Genomic DNA, 26,755 nt, shown 5'->3' on the forward strand with positions numbered 1-26,755 from the left:
GTGATGATATTCCCTGAGAAATTGAGGGAGTATCACGTAAATGTACTCTTTTCGATTATGTAGCCAGCCAGGAGTTTCCCTGTTTGATACTTCGAGCCCACCAGGCAGGCATGTCACAATGTGCTAACTTTTCTCTCCACTCCTCCCCCCAGCACCCCCAGCATTTTGGAAACCCACTGAGGTAGAACTCAGGGGTGTGGCTTCCCACAGCGTGGGGGTTTGTGTGTGGGCGTGCTGGCCGCATGCGTGTCAGTGAGTGGGTTATGCAATGAAGATGATGCTGGATCGAGCCTTGGTGGGATCCGGCCATCACTAATTCTGTTCTGTTTCTGTTCTAGCCCTTGCCTGCATCCAGCCATGGGGGATATGAAGACTCCAGACTTTGACGACCTTCTGGCTGCCTTTGACATCCCAGACCCCACCAGCCTTGACGCCAAGGAGGCCATCCAGACCCCCAGTGAGGAGAATGAAAGCCCCCTCAAACCCCCAGGCTTGTGTGTGGATGAGAACGTGTCCTTGTCTCACTCAGGCTCAGCCTCGGATGTGCCGGCTGTGAGTGTCATCGTCAAGAACACCAGCCGCCAGGAGTCATTTGAGGCAGAGAAAGACCACATCGCCCCCAGCCTCCTGCACAATGGGTTCCGGGGCTCTGACCTGCCTGCAGACCCCCACAGTCTAGGCCACAACTGTGGGAAGTTTGACTCCACGTTCATGAATGGAGACAGTACCAGGGGTTTCCCCAGCAAGCTGGAGGCCTCCAAGTCAGAGCCATTACCAACTTTTAACCAGTTCAGTCCGATCTCCAGCCCAGAGCCCGAGGACGCCATCAAAGACAATGGGTTTGGGATGAAGCCCAAGCACTCTGACAGTTACTTCCCACCCCCTCCTGGGTGTGGATCTGTGGGGGGCCCTGTCCTGGAGGCTCTCACAAAGTTTCCGGTCCCAGAGCTGCATATGTTTGATCACTTTTGTAAGAAAGAACCCAAGCCTGAGCCCCTGCCCCTTGGCAGTCCTCAGGAGCACGAGCGAGGCGGGCAGAAAGCATTGGAGGTGCACAAGGAACTGGATGCCAGTCGATTCTTCGGGGACGCTCTGGACTTCAGTAGCCATCCCGGCAACAGTATTGGAGAGCCCAAGGGGCTGGCCTCAGAGCTCGGCACCAGCTCGGCGGTCCCCCCAAGGCAGCGCCTCAAGCCAGCTCATTCCAAGCTGTCCTCCTGTGTTGCGGCCTTGGTGGCCCTGCAGGCTAAACGAGTGGCCAATGTTGCCAAGGAGGATCAGCCCAGCCACACGAAGGATCCCTCAGGGCCAGCGAAGGAGGGCTCCAAAGGCAGCCCCAAGATGCCCAAGTCACCAAAGAGTCCCCGGAGCCCCCTGGAGGCCACCCGAAAGAGCATCAAGCCCTCTGACAGCCCTCGGAGCATCTGCAGTGACAGCAGCAGCAAGGGCTCCCCCTCCGTGGCTGCCAGCTCCCCACCAGCAATCCCCAAAGTCAGGATCAAAACCATCAAGACGTCTTCAGGGGAAATCAAGCGGACCGTCACGAGGATCCTGCCAGACCCCGACGACCCCAGTAAATCCCCCGCTGGCTCGCCGTTAGGAAGCGCCACCGCCGAGGCCCCGAGCGAGGCACCCGAGGACGAGGCCACCACCCTGTCCGGGGTGGAGCACTTTGCTGAGGTGGGCACACAGCCTGGGAGCCCCCAGAGTGACCGGAAAGGGGAGGAGTGCACAGCGAAAGCCAGAGAACCTTCGCCTTCCTGCTTCAGCTCCGGGGCCCGGGGCCCAAAGGGGGCCGCCTCGGGCGCGCAGGCGGGCAGAAAGCCGCAGCAGAGCCCGGCACCGCCAGCCTCCACCCCTGCCCCTGCCAACCTCCTGCCCAAGGCCGTGCACCTGGCCAACCTGAACCTGGTCCCCCACAGTGTGGCTGCATCAGTGACCGCCAAGTCCTCTGCACAGAGGCGGAGTCAGCCTCAGCCCACGCAGATGTCAGTGCCCCTGGTCCACCAGGTGAAGAAGGCCGCCCCGCTGGTCGTGGAGGTCTTCAACAAGGTCCTCCACAGCTCCAACCCCGTGCCCCTCTATGCGCCCAACCTCAGCCCACCCGCGGACAGCAGGATCCACGTGCCGGCCAGTGGCTACTGCTGCCTGGAGTGCGGGGACGCGTTCGCCTTAGAGAAGAGCCTGAGCCAGCACTACGGCCGGCGGAGTGTCCACATTGAGGTGCTGTGCACGCTGTGCTCCCAGACACTGCTCTTCTTCAACAAGTGCAGCCTGCTCCGGCACGCCCGCGACCACAAGAGCAAGGGGCTCGTAATGCAGTGCTCCCAGCTGCTTGTGAAGCCCATCTCTGCGGACCAGATGTTTGTGTCCACCCCTGTGAACTCCACGGCGCCAGCCGCCGCGGCGCCCCCCTCCCCCTCCCAGCCCGGCCAGGCTTCCAGCAACGCCAGCACCCCACTCCCCGCCTTGCCGCTCTACCCAGACCCCGTGAGGCTCATCCGGCACAGTATCAAGTGCCTGGAGTGTCACAAGCAGATGCGAGACTACATGGCGATGGCCGCACACTTCCAGAGGACGACTGAGGAGACCGAGGGGCTGGTGAGCAGGACCATCCCCCACCTCTGGGGCAGTTGTCAGGCCCCGGGTTCACACAGTCCCATACCTGGGCTCACTGGTCTAGGGCGGTGGGGGCATTGGAAGAGCCCTGGGAGAGGAACCTGCCTTGCTGGCTAGCCGCCCACCTGGATGTGTAGTGCTTTGGATTTCCTGAGAAAGCATCCTGCCCGCAGCTGAGGGGAGGCCCCGATGGTCTACGGTGTATATGTGTGGACACTCGCTCCCACTCCAGTGGCTGAAGGCCTGTTGCCCGGCCAGGCCTGGGCCTCTGCTGGATGCCCCCGGTCTCTGGCCGGTGTCAGTGTAGTCCTTGCACGTGCCCAGAGAACTCGGGGGCAGGGGTGGGTGTGTCACTGCCCGTGCCTCAGGCTGTATGTCTGAGAACCATATCTTCACCAGGTTGTTGTGCCCACAGTGGATATAGCTGCTTTCTGCAGAATCCCTTTGGGGAAGCCGTAGCAGGGCCAGTAGGAGGATGGATGTTGAAGAAAGGGGGGGAGTAGACTGTAGAAGGAAGGAGTAGTAGGCCTACTTGAGTAGGCCCCAGGCAAAGGCTTCGGGGCCTCCTCCTCTCCTCTCCATCCTTATCTAATTCCTGGTTATGCTTGATGAGATCCTGATGAGTGTGTGTGCTTATGCTTGATGTGTGTGTGCATGTGATGAGATCCTGGTGAGTTCTGTGTGTGTCTTAGGGCACTCCATGCTGAAAGCACCCTTTGGCACTCGGTGTGTCAGTGGTGTCCGCGTCAGCAAGGTCGTCTGCAGAAGCAGGCCTCCTGACGGCTCTCATCTTCCTTCTCCAAGTGGCTCTCTTCATGGCTTAGCCATGCCCACCCGCTCACCAGGCCTCCTCAAGCCAGGGCCACAGTGGCCCGTGCACCTGTTGGTGTCTTGATGAGCTCTGCATTTGTCTTCTGAGTGGCCCCTGTGTGCACAGAGGCTCTGTGTTGAGAGCAGGGATGCCAGTAGGAGGAAGACCACAGCTCCTTCAGGAGCTCAGGATGGCTCAGCAAGGGCAGGGCTCCCCACCCAGACTGCTGGAGTGTGGAGCAGGCTAAGACTGGGGCTAAAACATGCTTGTGAACAGTTGTGTAGAGTTCCTTCGAGGGACTGACTCATCGTGGTTCCAGGCGTAGGGAAGGTGCCTGTGCTGTGGACATGACATTTGAGTTGGCTCTGCAAGGGTGAGTTTGGAGGAAGGAGAGGGACAGGTATGGAAAGTGTAGAGTGGCCGGAGGAACAGGGAGTGGTTAGGAATGAGGAGGTCCAGCCTTGGGGGTCCAGGGCTAGAGGCCAGAGGTGGAGTTCAGTGGGCAGCCCCCAGGAGGGGCCCGCATGGTGCCACAAGTCTGTTGCCGCTTATCTTCGCCTTCTTGGTTTAGTTTGCATTTCTTCCTGATGAGTCAGGTGGAGTGTGGACCCCCCAGGCCATTTCCTCTGGGGCTGACCCAGCATGGTTGCCTTGGACAGGAGTGGGTCTTCTGGGTCCTGTGGTCAGAACCTTTGCCAGTGGAGGTCTGATGCCTGGGCCCATGGTTGCTTTCCCCCCACACTGTTATTCACCTTCCCTTTGAACTCTGAGCGGCCTGAAGTCCAGGCGTAGGAGCCCAGGCTGGCACCCTTCTCGTCCTGCATCTTCTCTGTGTCATTCCCTTCCAGTGGGAGCTGCATAAGAGGGGTCCCCGAGCCCCAGGCTGGGCTCCACTCTAGGGGAGGGACTGCAGGGCAATGTGCTCGGGGCCTTTGACTTCTTCCCTGGAGTCTGAACCCCTCCCTCTGCAGTGGCTGGAGGGGTCCTACCTTGCATTCCAGGCCACTTTGTTGGGCAGGTGTCAAACAGGTTCTTATTTTTAAGCTTTTGTTTAACTATATAATGTTATTATCACAGCTAACCAAATAATTCCTTAATATTGTCTTAATACAACTCTGTATTCAAGTTTTTCCTTTGGGTCAAAATTGTCTTTTTATAGCTGAGCTTATTGTGAATCACGAGCCAAATGTGGACCACGTGTTGTATTTGTCCCAGCTTTTAAATATTTCTCAATCTAGAGCAGTACCTCTTCCTACTCCACCCAAAAATCATCCAGTGATTTTTCACATCATCACTTTATTGAAGAAACTGGGTCATGTGTCCTAAGAATTTTCCAGGACTGTTCTGGGTTTGACTGATTGCTTCTTGAGGCTTTTCCAGGATAATTTTGAGTTTGGCTGATTGCTTCCCCAGACAATAAAATTTGTTGTTCTATACCCAATATTTTATCTATAGACTAGAAGTTAGCAGTGATGACTTGATTAGATTTAGATTCAGTCTTGAGGAGTGGGAGTACTGTGTTCTTCATAATTCGTTACTTCAGGGAGGCCCAGAGTTCTTGATTGTCTCAGTTTTAATGATGCTAAACTTCATCAGTGAGTTTAGGCTAGTAATGTTCTGATCCTTTTCTTAGAAAGTTCCCTATCTTTTTACCATTAATAATTGCTGCTTGAGTCAGTGAGTTTATTAGGAGTTGTGCGAGCGTGTGGTAAATTTTATTATTCTCATTTATCAGCTGGAATTCTGTGTAAAATATCTTCCCCTCTTCCTTTGAGGGCTTTTAGGTTACCCTGAAATGTAGTTTATGCTGGAAAACTGGATAAATTTGTTTCCCTCAGTTACTAGTTTTCGCAGTAGTGAATGGATGGCCCAGCAATCCTAAATGGTGTTCTAAGAGCCCCTCCTCTCATAGTTTTAAAAGTTGTGATGAAAAAAATATTAGCATAAAGTTTTAAGTGTACAGTTCAGTGGAGGTAAGAAGGTTCACATTGTTGCGCAGTCAGTTTCCAGAACTCTTCCTCTTGCAAAACTGAAACTCTAAACCCATTAAATACAAGTCCCTATTCTCCCCACTCCTTCCCCGTGGTAACCACCATGCTACCTTCTGTTTCTATGAATTTGACTAGAATAATCAGATTTCTAGAAAATGGAATCATACAGTGTTTGTCTTTTTCTGAAGGACTCATTTCATTAGTATATCCTTAAGAAGCATCCATGTTCCAGCCTTTGACAATTTTCTTTTATTTTTTGAGACTGACTAATATTCTGTTGTTGTGCACACCACCTTTTGTTTATCCACTCATTCATTAATGGGCACTGTGTTGCCTCTAGTTGTATTATGAGTGACGCTGCTGTGAACATGTTATGTGCATATGTGCTAAGGGATTCAGTCGTGTCCGACTCTTTACAACGCTAGGGACTGTAGCCCGCCAGGCTCTTCTGTCCATGGGATTCTCCAGGCAAGAATACTGGAGTGGGCTGCCGTGCCCTCCTCCGGGGGATCTTCCTGACCCAGGGACTGAACCCGCATCTTTCAGGTCTCCTGCATTGGCAGGCAGGTTCTTTACCACTAGTGCACCTGGGAAGATCAAACATGGTATCCAAATATCTTTTCAGTTCTTTTTGTGTGTGATCAAATATTTCGTTTTATTGAATTATAGTTGGTGTACAAAAAGATTATACTCCATTTATAGTTACTGTAAAATATTGTCTATATTCCCTGTGCTGTACCATATCAGTTCCTTTGGGTATATATCCAGAAGTAGAATTGCTGGATCATATGGTAATTCTATTTAAAAGTTTCCAGGGAACCCCCATACTGTTTTTTCCTACAGGGGCTGTACTATTTTACATTCCCACCAATAGTGCATCTGTTTTTTTTTTTTTTTTTTTATCATAGCCACCCTAATCAGTATGAGGTGACCTCCTCTATTATTTAGTGTTAGCGTTATAATAAGCTCATTGGTTTCTGTATGTTTATTTTTATATTTATTTATATACTTATATGTTCAATCATTTTTGTTTTTTCTTTTCCATTATGGTTTATTGCAGGATATTGAACATAATTCCCTGTGGTATATAGTAGGACCTTGTTGTTTATCCTTTCTCTGAATGTAATAGTTTGTATCTGCTAATCTCAAGCTCCCAATACATCCCTCCCTCACCCCTTCTCCCCTTTGGCAACCACAAACCTATTCTCTGTGTCTGTGAGTCTGTTTCGTAAATGAAGTTCAGTTGTATCATCTCTAGGCCCGTCCATATTGCTGCAAATGGCATTGTTTCATTTTCTGTGGCTGAGTACCACATCTTCTTGACCCCATTCATCTGTCTGGGGACATTTAGGTTGCTTCTATGTGTTTGCTATTGTAAATAGCGCTGCTATGAACATTGGGGTGCATGTATCTTTTTTAATGATAAGTTTTTTGCTGATATATGCCCAGGAGTGGTAATTGCTGGATCAAATGGTAACTATATTTTTAACATTTTGAGGAACCTCCATACTGTTTTTCTTTTCTTTTTTTTTCCATACTGTTTTTCATAGTGGCTGCACCAGTTTACATTCCCACCAACAGTATAGGAGAGTTGCCGGGGTCCAGCCCCAGTGGATCCAGGGAATTCGAAGCGGGGACGGCGTTGGCGAGGAAAGACTTATTTATTAATATAAGATTAGATTAGGAAGAAATAGTGTAGTAGGAAAATTAAGTGGAGAGAAGAGGCTGATTAACTTGGGTTACGTGGAAAACCAATAAAGTTCCAGACAAGGAGCTTGCACCATCTACGTTAGGCCACCAGCGCCCGTTTGAATATCGGAGAGTGCCCCGCCTTGGGCTCTCTCTCTTACAGCCGGGACAAGTAGACATAATGAGCCTCCACACCCCAGATGGGAATTCAGCCTGAAATTAGAGTAAAGAGGAGACGCGGGGGAAACCAGTCCAGCGACTGGCTCCCCTTCTATAGTCCTTCAAGGCCTTTTATACTTTTGATTATACATAGAGATCAATGGGTAATACAAAATTACCTAGCGTTAGCAGCCCAGACTCTTTCTGTATATCTTTTTGTGTACAAAAGGTCTCAGGTGTTTTACATTATCTTCTGGCCAGGCTTGTTAACAATTTTTTGGCTGTCTTTCTTAATGAATGTTAATCTCGTTTCCCCGAAGTGTTTTTCTTTAATCTGCATCTCCTTAAAGCACTAAAGTTACATCTGTCTAGAACAAAGGTGCAGTGGGTTATAACAAAGATGGTACTTAACTCAAAGATCTAATGTTGCTAATACCAGGTCTACTACTTGTTTTTCTATATACCAACTATATCTAAAAATAAAGGATATGAAAATTTGGCAGCAAGTATTGGCTCAACAAATGAAACTTTTAATTAGTCCTATTCTAATGATTTTGACTCCTCAGAAGCCCCTACATTCCTAGGATGTTTTAAGCTTCCTGTGCCTCTTGCGGTCAGGAGGCCTCAAACAATCACATGCGCAGCTGTAGGAGTCCTGCAGGCAGGCTAGAAAGCCATCAGAGGGGTTTTTGGATTGAAACACTCTTTCAAATGCAGAAGACTAAAGCCCTGAATTGACTTTTTCCAGAGAATATCAGAAGAGTGGAAAAGCAGGCAGATTCTTATTTTTGGGGGGTGGATGCTCAGGAAATTCCAGGGGGAAAACCTGAGGTCTGATTAGCCTTGCCATCAGAGCTCTGCCGCATGACCTTGTCACAGGTGGAATCCCTCGCACTGGCTCCCAGCAGAGAGTGCCTTTTTTTCCACATTTTCTCCAATGTTTGTTATTTGTAGACTTTTTAATGATGGCCATTCTGGCTGGTGTGTGATGATTTGCATTTTTCTAATTATTAGTGTTGTTGAACATCTTGTGCCTGTTGGGCACCTGTATATCTTCTTTGGAGAAGTGTCTATTTAGATCTTCTGCTTGTTTTTTGATTGGGTTTGTTGTTGTTGTTGTGATTGAGTTGTATGAGCTGTTTATATATCTTAAAAACTAAGCCCTGGTTAGTTGCACTGTTTGCAAATATTTTCTCCCAGTCCATAAGTTGTCTTCGTTTTGTTTATGGTTTCTATTGCTGTGCGAAAGCTTGTGAGTTTAATTAGGTCCCATTTGTTTATTTTTGCTTTTATTTCTATTGCCATAGAAGAGTGACTTAAAACATTGCTATAATTTAAGTCAGAGAATGTTTTGCCTGTGTTCTCTTCTAGGAGTTATTGTCTCATATTTAAGACTTTAAGCCATTTTGAGTTTATTTTTGTGTGTAGTGTGAGGATGTGTCCTAACTTCATTGATTTACATGCACCTGGCCAACTTTACCAGCACTGCTTGCCGAAGAGACTGTCTTTTCTCCATTGTATAGTCTTGTACAGTATAGTCTTGCCTCATTTGTCAAAGATTGACTGTAGATGTGTGGATTTATTTCCAGGCTCTCTGTTCTGTTTCCTTGATCCGTGTGTCTGTTTCTCCACCAGTGCCACACTGTTGTGATTGCTCTAGCTTAGTCTAAAGTCTGGAGGATTAAACTGCGTGCTCTCTTCCTTTTCCTCAGGGTTGCTTTGGCAATTCTTTTATGGTGCCATATAAATTTTAGGATTTTTTGCTTCAGTTGTGTGAAAAATGTCCTGATAAGGATTGCATCAAATCTGTAGCTTGCTTTGGGTAGTATGACCATTTTAACAACATTAATTCTTCCAATCTAAGAGCATGGCATGTCTTTCCATTTCTTTGAGTCATCTTCACTTTCCTTTATCAGTGTTTATAGTTCTCAGCATGTAAGTCTCCTTCATCATCTTGGTCAGGTTTAGTCCTAAGTATTGTTTTGTTTTTGATGTGATTTTAGAAGGGATTTTTGTCTGAGTATTGCTTCCTCCACTTTCTTGTCATTTCTGTTTGCATGAAATGCGTTTTTTCCATTCCCCTACTTTCGCTCTTGGTGTGCCCTTCCCTCTGAAGTGGGTCTCTTGTAGACAGCATGTTGTAGGCTCTTGTTTTGTTTTTAATCCACTCTCACATATTTTGACTAGAGCATTTAGTCCATTGCCATTTAAGGCAACCACTGATTGATATGTATTACCACTATACACCGTAAAGTGTATGTGTTGCCACTTTAGACCTTTGTTTTCCAGCCGGTGTTGTTTCCCGTTTGTTCCTTTCTTTTGTTCTTCCTTTTGCGGTCTGACGGGTTTCTTCTGTGTGGTGCGTGTGTCCTTTTGTTTCTGTCGGTCTGCTCTGTGTCTTTGGTCTGTGACTCGCTCTTCTCGATGCTCAGGTGCCCCATTTTGGTCAGTGGGGGTCCCGGCAGGCTGGCTCCCGTGCTCCTGCGTTCTCTTCACTTGCACTCATTAAACCTTGAGACGCTTCCCTACTTTGAGCCCCAGCAAGGTTTGGGTGCATTTCTTGTGCTAAACCTAGAATCAGTAAATTTTTTAAGAGGTCGTGATGGTTGTTTGTTTGTTTTTTTTTAAGTGAGAAATGATATTTAGAGGCTACATTCTGGGCACCAGATATGCTTATTCTGCTGAATATGTTTCTAGGCCTTTTCAGTGGCCAGAGCTAAGAAATACAAAGTTTTAAAATAAGGAAAGAGAGATCTTGAGTTTACACTGGTACTGAAATGTAAGATTATACTTAAAACATTTTTTTAATCTCCTTAGTTTTGGCTGTGCTGGGTCTCTGTGGCTGCATGGGCTTTTCTCTGGTTGCGGTGAGTGGGGGCTTCTCACTGCAGTGGCTTCTCTTGCCGTGGAGCAGAGGCCGGGGGCTGCAGCGGTTGTGGTTCCCAGGCTCTAGAGCACAGGCTCAGTAGTTGGCACTGCATAGAGTTGGTTGCTCTGTGGCATGTGGGATCTTCCCAGATCAGGGATCAAACCTGTCTCTCTTGCACTGGCAGACAGATTCTTCACTACTAAGCCACCAGGGGAGGCCATGATTATACTTTGTATGTAACTGATTTATACTAAAAATCTTGGTTCCTAAAATTTTCCTACTGTCCACACACACACACATACATATACACATATATATGCACAGATTTCAAAATGTCAAGACCAATATTCTAACCTTAGGACACCACATAAAGTTGAGGGTGTATTTGCAGTTAGTTCTTCATATCCTTAGACTATCATATTAAGGATGTATAAGTCAAAATTCTGTGCTGTAAAAGTCACAGAGAATAATTTTTTTTTTTACCAACTCAGTGGCCTGTCTCGTTTCATCTGTGTTCTTATCCCCTCTCCCTCAGTGGATTATTTTTAAACAAATCCTAGCATTATAGTATCTATTGCAGTATATATATCTAAAATAGAAAGTTTTTTTCCTTAAAAAAACCCCCATAGATATAATATCATCACACCTCAATTAATAATAATTCCTTATTATTGAATCTTAATATTAAGTGTCAAATGTCTCAATATTGTCATCATTAAGTTAGGGTTAAAATATCCAGTTGTCTCATTTCTTTTTACACTTGGCTTGCTTGGATCAGGATCCAAATAAGGGCTATCCATTGCAGTTGTTGAAAATTTCTTTTTAAGTCTCTTTTAATCTGTAAATTCCTCTTCCCTCAATCTTTTTTGGTTTTTGCCTTGGCATTTCTTTTGGTGAAAAAGCTGGATTGTTTGTGCTGTAAGGACCCTACATTCTGGATATCACTGCTTAAAACAGATCTTTTCCTGGCCTCCCCAACAGCTTATCAGTCTGAGCACTCCTGAGCCCAGGTCAGTGGCTCCTGTTACTATGAGGGGCCTCTCCAAACATAGGTCCCCGCTCAGTCTCTCGCTCCCTACTCTGGGCTTCTGGACTCTCCCTGTTTGAGAGCTTCTGTGAGTCGGCCTGGAGGACTTGTCAGCCTCTGGTTCTCTCCTGAGTCTGAGAACAAGGAAGCCACTATCTGTTCTGTGCTTCTCTGTGGATGGATGTGGGCAGTTGTGGCTCCAGGCACCGCTCCCCCCACCCCAGAGTGGGCAGACAGGCTGAGCACATGGAAAATCGGTCTGCATGGAGGCTTCTGAGTGTTAACCAGGGGGGCTCAGGTCTGCTCTGGGAGTTTCTGAGCCAGCTTACCGAAGGTGTTGAGTCGGAACCAGCTGAGCCAGGGCAGAGGCCCCGGTAGGCCTGGCAGTGTAGCAAGATTTTAGAATGCAAAAAGTGCCCTGGGCCTCCGGAAAGGAAAAGCTGGTCCTCTGCTGAGCCAGGAGAGAGCAGGATCACAGCCAGACGTGTAGGACTGATTTGGGGGGAAATAGGGTCAGGTCTGCGTTTGAATAATAAGGTGAGAGGCAAAGCTAGCGTGGGCATCAGTGTCATCACTGTGTGAGGCCTGGGATGTCACCAATGTCCTAAGAGAGTTGGGAGAGAGAACGGTTGGGGGTGGTGGCCCTTCTGATCAGTGTCCTAGGAAAGCCAGGCAGCCCTGGTTGAGAGCTCCTGGCCTGTGGCTCCCGCCTGAACTGCTCTCTCCATGTTCTTTCCTAGACCTGCCAGGTGTGCCAGATGCTGCTGCCCAACCAGTGCAGCTTCTGCGCCCACCAGCGGATCCACGCCCACAAGTCCCCCTACTGTTGTCCGGAGTGCGGGGCCCTCTGCCGCTCTGCCTACTTCCAGACCCACGTAAAGGAGAACTGCCTGCACTATGCCCGCAAGGTGGGCTACAGGTGGGTGTTGTCCTGGGCTTGCCCAGTGGCTGCTGCTTTTTCTGGACCGTAACTCATTTCATACTGGAGTGTTGGGAATTTCCTAGTGGTCTAGTGGTTAGGATTGGGTACTTCCATTGCTGTGGCCCGGGTTCAATCCCTGGCTGGGGAACTGAGATTCCATAAGCCACATATTTTGGCATAGCCAAACTATAAGAGGAATTTTGAGTTTTAGTCTTATGAGCCCTGGGCTGCAGCTTAATAAGACAAGAATATTGATTGATATGTGGACAGACATTTTTACTTTGTAGGAAACCAGAAGAGCAAGGAAAATAACAAGGAGTTAAAAAGTTAAACCTTGGGGAAAAAAAAAAAGCTTTGGGACCTCCCTGGCCATTCAGTGATTAAGACTCCAAGCTTCTACTTCAGGGGACGCAGGTTTGATCCCTGGTTGGGGAACTAAGATGCTGTGAGGGGCACAGTGCGGCCAAAAGATGAAAAAAAGAGAAAATCTTAAAGAGGAAGGTATTGGGGAGATTAGGCTATACCTAACGTTCACTTTGTCCGTTTGATTTTTAAAGGTATATAAATTTGCTCAGAAGTTATTATGTTGGCATATTAATTTTAAAGTACTATTTCAATAATAAATTTTCAAATTTTGGTAGTTTCAAATATTCTCAATTTCTGAACAAATGGCAAGCTGCCAAAGTCAAAGGACTTATATCTTTGTGTTGATTAGTTTTCGTCAGTTTGTGAGAAGTAAGACCTGAGAATGGAAAAAATGATCAGCTTCCTGGTAAAACCAAGAGAAAACTATTTTAAACTGATCTATTTCTATGGTGTTAAACAAATATAAGCAAGAAGTCATTTTCAGAAAAAAGATCAAAATGAGGGTGAATGCTCCTAAAACTCACTGATCTATAATTTTGCATTGACCCAATCAGGTCTCCTTTACTTGTTTACTTGCTTGGGAGTTTCTACATTTTATGTTTTTTGATCATTTTTGCTTCAGAAATTTAATTTTTCCCAAATTTCTTAAGGTTTTCTTCTCTTTGGTAGTAAATTTTGATTTATTCATTTAATGGGCTTCCCAGGTGGCCCAATGGTAAAGAATATGCCTGCCAATGCAGGTGACGCGGGAGATGACACCGGTTCAATCCCTGGGTCAGGAGGATCCCCTGGAGAAGGGAATGGCAACCCACTCCAGTATTCTTGGCTGGGGAAACCCATTTTCCCTTGCCTGGGAAACCGCTAGGGGAGACTGGCGGCCTGTAGTGCATGGGGTTGCAAAGAGTTGGACACGACTGAGCAACTGAGTTCATTTAATAAAGAGTTCATTTAATAAACTTTTTTTGAGCTCTTACTGTTGTCTTTAGCCTTGTGCCAAACACTCAAGACACAAAGATGTTTAAAATCCATCTGCACTCAAGGGGACTTTAATCTGATGGCTTACAAACATCATGCAGGTACTTATGATTCAGAGTAGTTAAGTCCTGTATTTGAGGAATGGTCAGGAAAGCTTCGTAGAGAAGATAGGGGGAGGGTTTTAGGTAGAAAGGAGGAGGCGAGCCTATCTGGCAAGAGCAAAGGCAAGGGTGCCAGCACACACAGAAAACTCTCAGGAAGGACAGGCATGGTGTAGGCCATGATGAACTGGAGGAGGGGTGAGCAGTGGGACAAGGGGGCTGGTAGGGGCCAGGCCACGATCTGGACTGTTTTCCTGGGGATAGTGAGGAGCGATGGAAAGATTTGCAGCAGGGGAGTGATCCAGCCAGATCTGTGTTTTAGAAATATCATACTGGGAAGCTGATATGTGTATCAGAGGTGAGAGACTAGAGACTGGTCATGTGACAATTCCGATGAGACACTGAGGGATCCAGCTAAGGCATGGCTGTAAGGATAGAGAGAAGGAAAGCCAGAGAGAGAGAAAGTAGAAGCATTAGGCTTGAGGGTGGCTTATATGCCAGGGTGAGGGATGGGGAGTGGTTAGTGATCACTTCCCAGTTTCTCTCTTGGGATAACCACTTTCAAATGTAGACTAATTTCTTTTATGTGTTAGGGAGACTGGACATGCTAAGATATTTGGAAGAAAACAACCCAGAGATGGGGTTATACAGAGCCCTTGCCACCATGTTGCAAAGAGCATTGCTTGGCAGCATTCTCGGCTATGTTTTGCAGTATTCATAACACTTGAAAATACCTTTCTAATTTTGACTTAAGTGTATGCTGCTTATTTCAAGATCAAATTGAATCCAATAGCAATCAATACTTTAATTTTTGTACTTGAATTTTTTAAAAAATATATTGATTTATTTGGCTGCATTGTGGGTTTAGTTGCCCCGTAGCATGTGGGATCTTCCCCACCCAGGGATCAAACCCGTGTCCCCCTGCATTGGAAGGCAGATTCTTAACCACTGTACCACCAAGAAAGTCCCTGTATTTGAATCTTGAATCCAAGAAGTTTTCAGTAACGCAGATAGATTAATATATTTTTTGTACTTTAATTAAATATTTTACCTTCTTCTGTAAGAGTAAAAAAGCAATGTAATGTCTTAAAAGGCTTAGTTTATCAAGCCTTTTTGTAAGAGAGGTCAGACAAAAAGATGCAGCTAGGATTACCGAAGATACTGACATTAATGTTTTCAGTGATCTGTGGTTGAACGCAGAAGATGCACACTGACATAGTAGTCGTTGTACTTAAGATCTTCAGCTAGTAGTCCATTTTTTGTAACAGCTTTTATTCAGATGTAATTCATGTACCATCCTATTCACCCACTTAAGGTGTCCTATTTGGTGGTTTTTACTATATTCACAAATTTTTACAATCAGTCACAATGATCAGTTTTAGAGTATTTCTGTCACCGATAAAGAAAGAAACTCTATATTTGCAGCCCTTCCATCCCAAGCGGACCACAGCTTTCTGTCTCACAGATGTGCCTCCTTTGGATGTTTCATTTCGATGGGATCATAGAATATATAGTCTTAGCTTAATAGCCTCAAGATTCATCCATGCTATAACAAACAATAGTTATTTACTCCTGTTTTGGGTTTTATGAATAATGCTGCTGATGAACATTCATGTACAAGTTATTATGTAACAGTGTTTTCAGTCCTTTTGGATATATACCTGGGAGTAAAATAGCTGAGTCAAATTGAGGAACTGCCGCATTGTCTTTTAAAGTAGCTATACCACATTTATATTCCCACCAGGGGTGGACTGACTTTTGATTATAGTTATTGTGGGTGTAAACTGATACCTCATTATGGTTTTGATTTGTATTTCCCTGGCAGATAATGATGTCAAGCATATCTTCATAAATTTATTGACCATTTGTATATTTCCTTTGGAGAAATCTGTATGCAGATCCTTTGCCCATTTAAAAATTGTGTTGTCTTTTTGTTGTTGAACTGTAAGGGTTCTTTATATATTCATGTTGCAGATCTCTTGTCAGATACATGATTTGCAAGTATTTTCTCCCATTCTCTGGATGTTAATAATTTTTAGTACATGCTAAGAGCACCTGTGTTGCGTTTCAATGCGCTCTACTACAGAGTTTTATGTTAATGATACTTGCATCTATTTTGAAGTTGCATCCCTCGGCTGTGCTGGATCTTTGTCGCTTTGCCCAGGCCTGCTCCCCTTTCGATGGCCTCTCTTGTTGCAGAGCGCAGGCTCTAGGTGCCTGGGCTTCAGTAGCTGTGCATGGGCTTAGTTGCTCTGTGGCAGGTGGAATCTTCTCGGGCCAGAAACGGAACCCATGTCACCTACACTGGCAGACAGATTCTTACCCACTGGCCACCAGGGAAGTCCCAACACTGTAATATTTTTAGGGTTTTATAAATTATTCTGCCCTTTGTTGATAATTTGGAGGGTGCCAATGATGTCATATGGACTGTCGAGTCCGTGGAATTCTCCAGGCCAGAATACTGGAGTACGTACGCTTTCCCTTCTCCAGGCGACCTTCCCAACCCAGGGATTGAAGCCAGGTCTCTTGCACTGCAGGCAGATTCTTTACCAGCTGAGCCACCAGGGAAGCCCTATCTTTTCTAAAGCTTTATATATTTGACAGCTGCTGCTGCTGCTGCTAAGTCGCTTCAGTTGTGTCCGACTCTGTGCGACCCCATAGACGGCAGCCCACTAGGCTCCCCCATCCCTGGGATTCTCCAGGCAAGAACGCTGAAGTGGGTTGCCATTTCCTTCTCCAATGCATGAAAGCATATGGTTCCATAATTGTTTTCTCTTAAAAAAACAGTTGGTAAAGAGTTGTGTCTTGGGGTTAGATTTCTTTTCTACACAGCTTTTCATTAGTTTGCAAACCCTGTTTGATTCATTCCTTCACTGAGACCATTTGGCCACGTTTTTTTACCCCTTATGTTCTTTCCATGAGGTTTCTTTCAAGAGTGTCTGCTGGGTAATAGAATGGATTTTCACTTGTACTTATATTGCTCCTGTAGGAGTTTGGTCAAACTGCACAAATAAAACCACTTAGATTCTTCATACATGTCAGGTGTATTTGGCTACTTTGAATGAATTTGGTAATGCGTGGATTTTTTTCTCCCCTCATAAATTACTTGTGGTGTAGATATGCTTCTGTGTGCTAGGAGCTGGTCACTATTTTGTTTGGTAGGAGAGAAAAGAAAATATAATTAGAGTGTAAGTAATTTGTATGGAAGCTCTAACACATACACATTTAGTAATGAATGCTTGTTGGCCTTAGTTGCGAATAGGCTTTGGGTTCTGTGCACTTTTCCTCATTGCTGATTAAGTCTATGAAAGGTGATTTTGTCTCCCCATCTCCCCCTGCCCTGCCCTTAACACACACAAAAGGATGAAAAACAAAAAGGATTGGTCAGGATTCTGTGATGAGTCATGTGGATTGCAAAAATGGGCTAATATATTGAAATGAATGCTAATATTTGGAGTCAAAGAATTCTTAAGTGAAAAAATGTCCTTTCTTTCAGTAAAGTGATACCCTCTCTTCTAGATTACTGGGATGCCAAGGTTACAGGAGCAAGCAATATTGCAACAAATGGAAAATGATAGTTGCTTCAAGAGCTGGGAGCAGGGAGGGTGTTCTCTCATGTAGGGAGACCTGTCTGTGTTTTCAGGCGAGAAGAAAGACTGAACACATGAGAGAGGCTAGGAACCCGAATAGATGCAGGTTAGCTTAGAGGAACGTCATTTTCTGATGTTGAAGAAAGGAAACACAGTATTTATGGAGAGATATTTTGAAGTTGAAAGAAGAGTTCCACATGACCTCAATTTCAGAGAAATGGTTTAAGACAATTCCTACATTATAAAAATGATAAAGTCACTAAACAAAACTCAGAAAGTACAAATCAGTAGGGGAAAAGAGAAATAAAAATGTTATCCATAGTCCCACCAAGGAGAACTTAGAACACTGACGAGCTGCAGAGTCCAGAACGGTATCAGACACATGTGCCTACTGAGAGCTTGAAGTACAGCCAGGGAAACGGGCCATTTTATTTTATTGGTTGAAATTTCAATAGTCACATGGACAGTGCCGTTTGAAACACTTCTGTCATCACAGCAAGTTCCACAGTGCTGCTCTAGAGCACTTCTTGGGCTTTGAGGGCTGTTTGTTTTAATGTGGTTGTCACGGCGAGTGTAGCACCTCCTCAGTGTACATTTTATTAAGTGAACATCCCTGCCTATTCCACGCTCGTGTGGGGAGGCACAGGCTTTCTGCAGTCTCCTTCTAAACTCGCCCTGGACTCCTGCAGTTGGATCACACTTAAATGGGTGCTACTAATGTCATTTTTGAACCGTACTCCCCTTTCTCCACTCCCACCAGCTCCTCTTGGTTAGGCTCAATCAAGTTTTTGGCTTGCAGAAGAATATTCTCTGGCCCGTGAGGGGAGGGCTTTCTTTTCCCTTCTCGACCAGGAGGGTCTTGGGCTTGGGAGGCCCTGGGTAACTGCATTGTGCCTGGTGGCAGCAAGCACACTTCCAAAGCCAAATGCATAAGGAAAGGGTGGGTCCCTAGATGGCTTTCTTCCTGCCCTCCATCCCTCCTCTTCTAGCACCACTTCTTGGTCTGACGTACCTGTTCCCCCGGCCCCACCTCTGTCATCCAGGTGCATCCACTGTGGGGTTGTCCATTTGACCTTGGCCTTGCTGAAAAGCCACATCCAGGAGCGGCACTGCCAGGTTTTCCACAAATGTGCGTTCTGCCCCATGGCCTTCAAGACTGCCAGTAGCACCGCGGACCACAGCACCACCCAGCATCCCACCCAGCCCCACAGACCCTCCCAGTGAGTGTGGCTGCAGGGCCTGCAGGCCTGTGGGAGTGGAACAGATTGGCCTGGGGCCCTGCGGGAGGTGTTGGATGGACTGGGAAGCCTGGGCTAGTGGTGGAGAGTGGCTAGAAGCCAGGAGTGCTTTGGAGGTGTCTGAGACTGGGGAGTGTCCACGTTGGCTCAGAGTATTGCTTTTCCCAACCTGAGTCTGCTTCGGACAGCTCACATGTGGGGTGGAGGGGCCTGTGGTTCTGCCGGCTGGGCCTTGGTCACCTCACACCCTGGGGCTTGTCGTGGCAGGCTCATTTATAAGTGCTCCTGCGAAATGGTCTTCAACAAGAAGAGGCACATCCAGCAGCACTTCTACCAGAACGCCAGCACGGCGCAGGTGGGCGTCTTCAAATGCCCCGAGTGCCCGCTGCTGTTCCTGCAGAAGCCGGAGCTGATGCAGCATGTCAAGGTGGGGCACCTTGGGGAGGGGCCTGGGGAGACGGGCACATCCTCAGGCTGGGTGCCTGGCCCTGCGCCCCCTGCCCCCAACCAGTCAGTAATCGCTCCCTCTGTCCCCAGAGCACCCATGGTGTGCCCCGCAACGTGGACGAGCTGTCCAGTCTCCAGTCCTCAGCAGACTCATCTTCAAGCCGCCCTGGCCCTCGAGTGCCTGCTGAGCCGCCAGCCCTCAGTGTGACTGCTCGGGGCAGTGCCCTGCCCTCCAGCCGCTGGGGCAGGCCTGAGGCCAACCGCAGGGCTGAGGCCAGGCCCCGGCTGAGGAACACAGGCTGGACCTGCCAGGAGTGCCAGGAGTGGGTTCCAGATCGGGAGAGCTACGTGTCCCACATGAAAAAGAGCCACGGTCGGGTAAGTGTGGCACGTGCAGGCCCGTCCGTCTGTCCTGCAAGGTCAGAGCCCCCTCCACGGCATGACCCCCTGTGGTTCCTGGTGCCATGGGCATGGTTGGCAGCGCAGATCTTGAGTTCTCGGGGCATCCTCCTTTCTGCCTCCTCTGAGAAGAAAGATGCACCCAGAACTGTCTTAGGGTTCTGATGCCTTGCATCCTGTTGTCCCCACAGACGTTGAAGCGGTACCCATGTCGGCAGTGTGAACAGTCCTTTCACACCCCCAACAGCCTGCGCAAACACATCCGCAACAACCATGACACAGTGAAGAAAGTCTACACTTGTGGGTGAGTCCCTGGAGGTGGGAGCCAGGAGGCCGAAACTCATCCAGACTGCGGTACCCCGGGACTTTTCTCAGCTGTGAGATCAGGGCTCAGAGGCAAGAGACAAGCAAGACTCTGCTGGGAATTGCTGTGGCTAGGTCAGAAACTCCCTAAGCCCAGGCCGCCCTGCCCCACAGTGGTGGAGGGCCCTGAGGTTGGAGAGGAGTGGGTGCGATGTGAGCAGATGCTCGTCAGCCATGAGACTTCAGCGCCATCTCTCTGAGCTTTCGGACAGAACAGGCTGCTCTGTCAGGCTGACCGCTGGGCCTGCGCTTGGGTCTCTGGACACTGACACCAGAGGGAGGAGAGTCAGGTCACAGCTTAGGGCCAATACTCTGACTTCCTGTCATCTTCTGCCTTGGCTGGCTTGTACTGGCTGGATTTCCCAGTGCCACCCTGCCAGCCCGAGGACCACCCTGCCTGCCCCAGACTGTCTTCCCTGGAGCCAGAGGCAGCTTCACTTCAGCCTGCCTGCCTGGCCCCCTGGACCCTGGGGCCAACCACCTTACACGGCCGCTCTGGCTGTGCTTCTGCAGGTATTGCACAGAGGATAGCCCCAGCTTTCCTCGGCCCTCCCTCCTGGAGAGCCACATCAGCCTTATGCACGGTATCAGAAATCCTGATTTGAGCCAGACGTCCAAAGCCAGACCTTCGGGTGGACATTCCCCTCAGGTGAGTGCAGGGCCCCTGCCCGCCGGAGCAGCTTGTCCGGTGAGGCTGGAGCTGGAGGGGTGCTGGGCAGGTTACTGGAGCCCACATGTCCTTGTGGCTGGGGAGCAGCCAGCAGTGACAGCAACCTCCATGCTGGTCACTCTCCAGCCTCATGGGACCTGCCTGGAGACCGCACACAAAGAAAGGGGCAGAGATCCACGAGGCAAGCCAGTGGCCTTTTCTTGTTGCCGTTTCCCTGTCACTGCAACCCCTCCCTTGGTGTGTCCTGTGCCCTGTGGACACTGGATTGCTTCCCACGTGCCTCCTGCCTCTGCCTCTCTGCGGTCCTAGGAGGTGGGGTGGGTAGGCCTGCCTGTTGGGAGAGGGTGCGATGCTTCACTGAGTCATACCCCCCATCCCCACCCCACCCCCCAGTTTCAGAGGAGCCAGACCCAGACTCCCATGCCCCGAGCCCTCTGACCTCACCCCTGTTTCATGCCCTGTGCCCGTTTCTGGTCAGCTTCTGGGGCAGCCTCGTGTCCCTCTTCCCAGGGGGCTCCCCTGACTCCATGGTGAGGGCAGCTCCTCATAGGGGCAGGCACGTCTGGGAAACCCAGAGAGCTGCTTGGCTTTTCAGAGAAGGGCCCTGGGCTGCAAAGGCCCTTTCACACACAGCAGGTAGGGTGTCAATTGACGTTTCGGCAACAACTGTCCATGATTGAGGTGCACACCTTCTCCTCTCTGCAGATGCATACACCCTTTGATCTAGCAGTTCCACTTCTGAGATTTATCTGTCAGATAGCTCTGGCCCAGGGGATAAAGAAATCTGTCACTATCTGTTGTTAAGTGAGAAAAAGCAGGGTGAAGAGAAGTGTGCGTGCAGTGCTGTCATCCTGTAAAAGCTGGTGGTTGTATTTCTGGGCGTGACTGGAGCATCTTTTGGCAGTGCCTCAGAACCCCAGTGTTGTCTGGGGAGCCAGGGAGGGGGGACTTCATCTCTTCTGTACCCTTCCCACATCTTTGGAATGTTGTGGTACATGGATGCTTGTCCATTAAAACAAGCAAAAGCAGCAAACCAAACCTAGACCAGAACTTAGGGCTGGGCTGAATGTTGTGGTACATGGATGTGTCCATTAAAACAAGCAAAAGAAGCAAACCAAACCTAGACCAGAGCTTAGGGCTGGGCTGAGCCCGGCCTGGGTGGTGAGTCTGCAAGTCCTCGGGCTGCGTTGCCCACGCTGGGGGCTCATGTCCTGGACTCCCAGGCTCATGTCATTTCTCCTTCAGGTGAACCATCTGAAAAGACCAGTCAGCGGAGTGGGGGCCGCTCCTGACACCAGCAATGGCACGCCAGTCTCTTCCACCAAAAGGCACAAGTCGCTTTTCCAGTGTGCGAAATGTAGCTTTGCCACGGACTCGGGGCTGGAGTTCCAGCGCCACATACCTCAGCACCAGAAGGACAGCTCCACAGCCCAGTGTCTCCTCTGTGGCCTGTGCTACACCTCTGCCGGCTCCCTCAGCCGCCACCTCTTCATCGTCCACAAGGTGAGAGACCAGGAGGAGGAAGAGGCGGAGGCGGCAGAGCCAGAGGAGGGCTCTGGGGAGGAGGTGCCCATGGAGACCAGGGAGAACGGACTGGAAGAAAGTGCCGAGGAGCCTCTGGTGGGCGACTCCGAGACGGGGAGATCACTGGGCCTGGCCCAGGATGAGGACGGGGCCCAAGACGCTCCCAGTCGACCACAGACCTCTCAGGACCGGGACAGCCACACACCGTCCCCGCATGTGTGACCGGAGGCCCTGCGGTGCATGGTCGGGGTGGCGCCATGGCGTCCTCCGCCTGCTGTGTGGACAGTGGGAAAGAACAGGCCCCGCCCGGCGTGAGTGTGTCTGGCTGTGTCCTGGAGCAGTGTCTGCCCTGAGCTGCGGGGGGCTGGGAGGCCCCCAGCCCTGGGAGATGCGGGGTCGCCCAGCACCCTCACAGCTCCGAATCTGCTTCTGTTATTTATGGCTTTGTGCTGCTTCTTGGTACCCCAACTCTCGTCTGTGTCCTTCCAACCCCGCCGCTGTCACCTCTGCTCAAGGCTCTTCAGCAGCCACGCTCTTCTGGGAGGTCCCCTTTCTCTGCCTTCAGCCCGGGCCTCCCTGCAGCAGCTCGCTTCACAATACCAGAGCCTGAGACAGGGGAGGAGGGTGCTGGCGCGGCCCCCCTCTCAGAGAGCTCACCCAGCCTGGCTTGCAGAGGGCTGTCGTAAACCATGCCCTTCCTCTCTGTCTTCTCTGATTCCTTCCCCGCAAACAGTCCGGAGGATTCATTGTGGCACGGGCTTATCCTGTCTGTGTGGGCGGGAAAAGCTTCTGTTTGGGAGCCAGGCACAGAGAGGCAGGACCCCCCCCGCTGCCCCCACTGCCCTCTCAAAGGAGCTGTGCGTCCTTGTTCTGCTGCTGTTCTGCCTTTCCTGATGAGCGGGGTTCGAGGCACACAGACATGGGGATATTTGTACTCTTGCTCCTGTGCCATTAGAGAGGCTGCTGCCCCGGCAGCCAGCCCCTCCTCCTCTTGGCTACACTCATGTTGCTCAGACTATATTTCAAATAAAAGAAAACCTTCTTACCACGCAGGTAGGCTCTTGTATTCCTGTTCAGGTGAGCCTGGCCCTACCTCCTCCTCAGACTTCCCTCACTGGCCCATCTCTGAGAGAGAGTGGTGTTTGCTGATGTCCAAGAAGGAAGATCCTCTTTAGATTCTGCAGCTGTGGTTAGGAAACCAGGAGCTCAGAGTTTCTGAAGGGGTGAAGGGAGGGTCGTAATGCTGGTCAGGAGTCACCTCCAAGTCCCCCCTGCAACACTGAGCTAGTGGCATTGGCTTTTAGGGCCTACTGACATTTTGCTGGCCACCTCCATCTTTCCTACAAATGGTTCTCTTCTACTAAGAGAACCCTTTACTGGTGGGAGAGGGGAAGGGATAGAAGGGAGGAATTTTTGTTGTTTCTACACTGTTCAAGAGGCTGTGGTATTGTCACTGTTGCAGGGAGCTCAGATGTGGCAGAATGGGGGCTGGACATGGGAGGCTGGGCTGTCTTTTCACTGATGGCAGGGCTAGGACCTGGCCAGCACAAGGAGCTGGCCATGTGGAGGTGCCCTCTGACCTCTTCTCCGAGCGGCTGCTTGGCTTGGATTTGGGGCTGGGCCTGACAGGCTCTAGTGCAGCACTGGGAGGTGGGTACTGATGGCATTCTTAGTGTCAATCTTTCAAGGAGGGTATCGAATATCAATTATAAATTATTAAGTCAGATAAATACGCCTGACCTTTTCACAATTGGGAAAAAAAATTTTCTTCCTCTCGCAAATGCCAAATTTCTAGTGGAAATGTTAAAGGCATTGGGAAAGGTTAATGCTTTTTCAGTTTCAGAGAAACAGTATTTTTCAGTGTTTCCCAGGCCTGCCAAGGCCACCATGTCCCTGCTTCCCAAGCAGGCAGTGAGGGCCAAGCAGGTCTGATTCCAGCTGTGTGCAGGGCCAGAGCCGGCCCCCACTCAGGTGTCAGCCCCTCCTGATTCCAGTCTCAGGATGCCCGTCCTGCACCTGGGGCTGTTCGCAGGAACACATTACAGAAGAGGTTGGAAAGATAGAAGTGTTGGAAATGGATGGCTGAGTCTCTTCCCACTCAGAGACTGTTCTTGCTGGAGCCTGGGTAGACGAGGCAGTGAAATCACAGGTTTGACTTGTCCTGACCTCAGCTCTGTCTCCTTCCTGGGGGTGGCGTGGAGTGGAAAGAATGTGGAGCCACTCACCAAGAAACCTTGGTCCCAGCTTCTACCCTCAACCAGCTCTTGACAAACCCCTTAATTTCACCAGACCTCTCCCTCAAGATAGGCCTGGTATTTCCCACCCGACTCAGTTCACAAGCCGCTGTGAGTTGATAAGCCAGGAAGCGTTTTCTAGGTTATGAAACACTGTCGATGTCTGGGATTCTTGACCTGACTTTAGGCTTGGAGGGGGCAGTGTACCTCGCCCGCCGTTCAGACTTAGATGCTGATGGTCAGTTCTCCACTGTTCAGTAATAGTGGTAATTAACAGCACTGTAAACCTGCTCTCGGGCCCAGCATCTTGCTAAAAACACTCTCCAGTGGTTCTCCCTTTGTCCTCAGCATTATCTCACAGTGATCCTCTCCATTTTACAGAGAAGGAAACCGAGGCTCAGAGAGCTTAAATAACTTGCTGCTCGACCTTGTAAGTCAAGCCCATCTGGTTCTAAAGTCCACTGTGTCAACTGCTGTGTTGCCTTAGTGACTCGGCTACTCTGGCTGGCGGCCAGCTTATCTCCGGTTTGCAGCCGTCCAGACACCTGCTTTCCTACCTCCCCTGCAGTTGGGATGCCCACTGAGCACCAGGTTCTCTTTGGAGTCAGTCTGTGCCTCTTCATCCCAAGGAGGGCACATTTGCTTGGGGCATTCCATAGCACATGCAGTGTCCCTATGACCTCATTCTCATTGGGATTTACCTTGCCATTTGAAGATCACCATTTTAGGGGGCTCTTCCAGAAAAGGTGGCTCAACCCTCACAGGGATCATGGTTCCCTCAGGGTCCAGTATCTTTCGATCTTTTTTCAAAGGTGTCTTTAAAGAGTTGTGTTGCTGTTATTTGTTATCATCAGAAAATGCTTGCTGCTGGAGTGAATGCTGCCCAAGTTAAACAGATAAGATTCTCACCCATGTAGAAACTACAATTTAATACACTCTGAGGCCTGACCAATGACTAGTATTTATTTTCCAACTGCTTTATCGGTGAAATGATATCTCAAATTACTATAATCTGATTGGTATAGAGAGAGTTCTTCTTGTAACTTATGTAAACAGTCTGGCTTTTGAAAACAGCTGTGGTTCAGCAAATTCAACCCATTCTGCCTTCCACGAGGCTGAACACCCCACCCTACCCCTGCCTACCCTGGTCATCACTGTATATTCAGCTCTGGGTACACTTCCTTTTACTTGCTTTTAATTTTTTTCTTTTACATTTTTTGAAGAAAATTAACACACATACATGGTAAGACATCCAAACAATACAAAAGAGAATACAATGAAAAGTAAGCTGCTCATTGGAGGTCAGCCTTTGGTTCCACAGCCCCCTCTCCAGTATTAATCACTGTTTCTATATCTTATGTATCTTTCTGAGTAATTCTATGCATTTACAAGCTTTTTAAAATATGTGTATTTATATATCTATTTTTTAATACAAATGATAGCATTCTCTACACAAGTGTTCTGAAGCTTGCTTTTTTTAATTTATATCATGGAAATTGTTCCAGATTCATCCAGTGGGATCAGTCTAATTCTTTGAAAGCTCCTAGGACGGTTCCTTGTATGCAGTGCTGGTTTAAAGAGTGTTTGAGTGAATTAGTGCATGCCTATGTGGAAGAATCTGATTCATTTGGTAGCTGTCAATTCACAGTTCTCTCAGGGCCTGATATGAGACAGAATCTTCTAGATTCTGGAACATTTCTCCCTGTCTTTTTTAGGGGATCCAGGTCCAAAGCCTGACCTTTTCCACCAACAGCTGCCACAGCAGTCTTAAGAGACAGGGAGCCTTCAGTCCCTCTGAAGGAAAGAGCAGACTAAGACTCAAGTCCCAGTGTAGGTGGGTTTTTTTTGAGATCTCTATTTCAAATGCCTTTTTCTCAGGGGACTTCCCTAGTGATCCAGTGGTTAGGGCTCTGTTGCTTCCACTGCAGGGGGCATGGGTCCAATCCCTGGTTGGGGAACTAAGACCCCACAAACACTGTGGCGTGGCCAAAATAAAATAAAAAAGGCTTTTTCTTATTGGGAAATGATATAGCATTACTAGAAAAAATAAAAACCATGCATATTTATAATCTGTCTTTGTAGTTGTTTTCTTTTTTGCATATCATTTTCCAATCTTTATGCATTTCATAGCTGAGTTTATGATATAATTATGGTAATAACAGTGGTTAACATCAAACTACATGACAGACATCACTCTAACATTCATTCTCCTATTTAGCCTATTTAACAGTCTTGTGAGATAGTGCTATTCCTTTTGGAGGGGAGTGGTTGACCCTGAGGTCATGGAATTAGTAAGGGGCAGAGCTGAGATTCACTAGGTGTGACTAGTGCTGCACTGCCTCTGATTTTGTACCCTACTTTTTTCTACTTAATGTTATATCTGGACATTTTCCATGTTTCTACATAACCTTGAGAATAAACTCACTGGCAGTGTGATAGAATGAAGAAATCCAGTAACTAGAAGTCAAGAGACCTAGGTTCCAATCTGAATTCTACAGCTTATTTGATCTCTCTTTTCTTGCCCTCAGTTTGGGCATCTGTCAAATTGGGAGATGGGGAGTTTTAAATTCCTGGGGATCTAGAATTGAACCTGGTTAGATTTTTATCTCCTTGATCCTGTATGTGCTGTGCTTAGTTGCTCAGTTGTGTCCAACTCTTTGTGACCCCATGGACTGTAGCCCGTTAGGCTCCTCTGTCTATGGGATTTCCCAGGCAAGAATACTGGAGTGGGTTGCCATTTCTCACTCCAGGGAATCTTCCT

At 48.4% G+C, this 26,755-nt stretch overlaps 1 protein-coding gene across 3 annotated transcripts in view; it reads left to right on the forward strand.

The window, feature by feature from the left end:
- Nucleotides 1-22,812, forward strand: part of ZNF592 (zinc finger protein 592) — a 49,301-nt gene extending 26,489 nt beyond the window's left edge. For all 3 annotated transcript variants that reach the window (XM_042235109.2, XM_042235110.2, XM_042235112.2), the window contains 8 exons: nt 339-2,601; nt 11,906-12,084; nt 18,163-18,339; nt 18,625-18,784; nt 18,895-19,182; nt 19,395-19,507; nt 20,080-20,215; nt 21,482-22,812. In XM_042235109.2, the coding sequence (XP_042091043.1) occupies nt 358-2,601; nt 11,906-12,084; nt 18,163-18,339; nt 18,625-18,784; nt 18,895-19,182; nt 19,395-19,507; nt 20,080-20,215; nt 21,482-21,982 (3,798 nt within the window). In that variant the 5' untranslated portion in view covers nt 339-357 and the 3' untranslated portion in view covers nt 21,983-22,812. The remainder of the gene's footprint in view (nt 1-338; nt 2,602-11,905; nt 12,085-18,162; nt 18,340-18,624; nt 18,785-18,894; nt 19,183-19,394; nt 19,508-20,079; nt 20,216-21,481) is intronic.
- Nucleotides 22,813-26,755: the final 3,943 nt, after the last annotated feature.

This window comes from Ovis aries, chromosome 18, assembly GCF_016772045.2.
Source record: "Ovis aries strain OAR_USU_Benz2616 breed Rambouillet chromosome 18, ARS-UI_Ramb_v3.0, whole genome shotgun sequence".
NCBI lineage: Eukaryota > Metazoa > Chordata > Mammalia > Artiodactyla > Bovidae > Ovis > Ovis aries.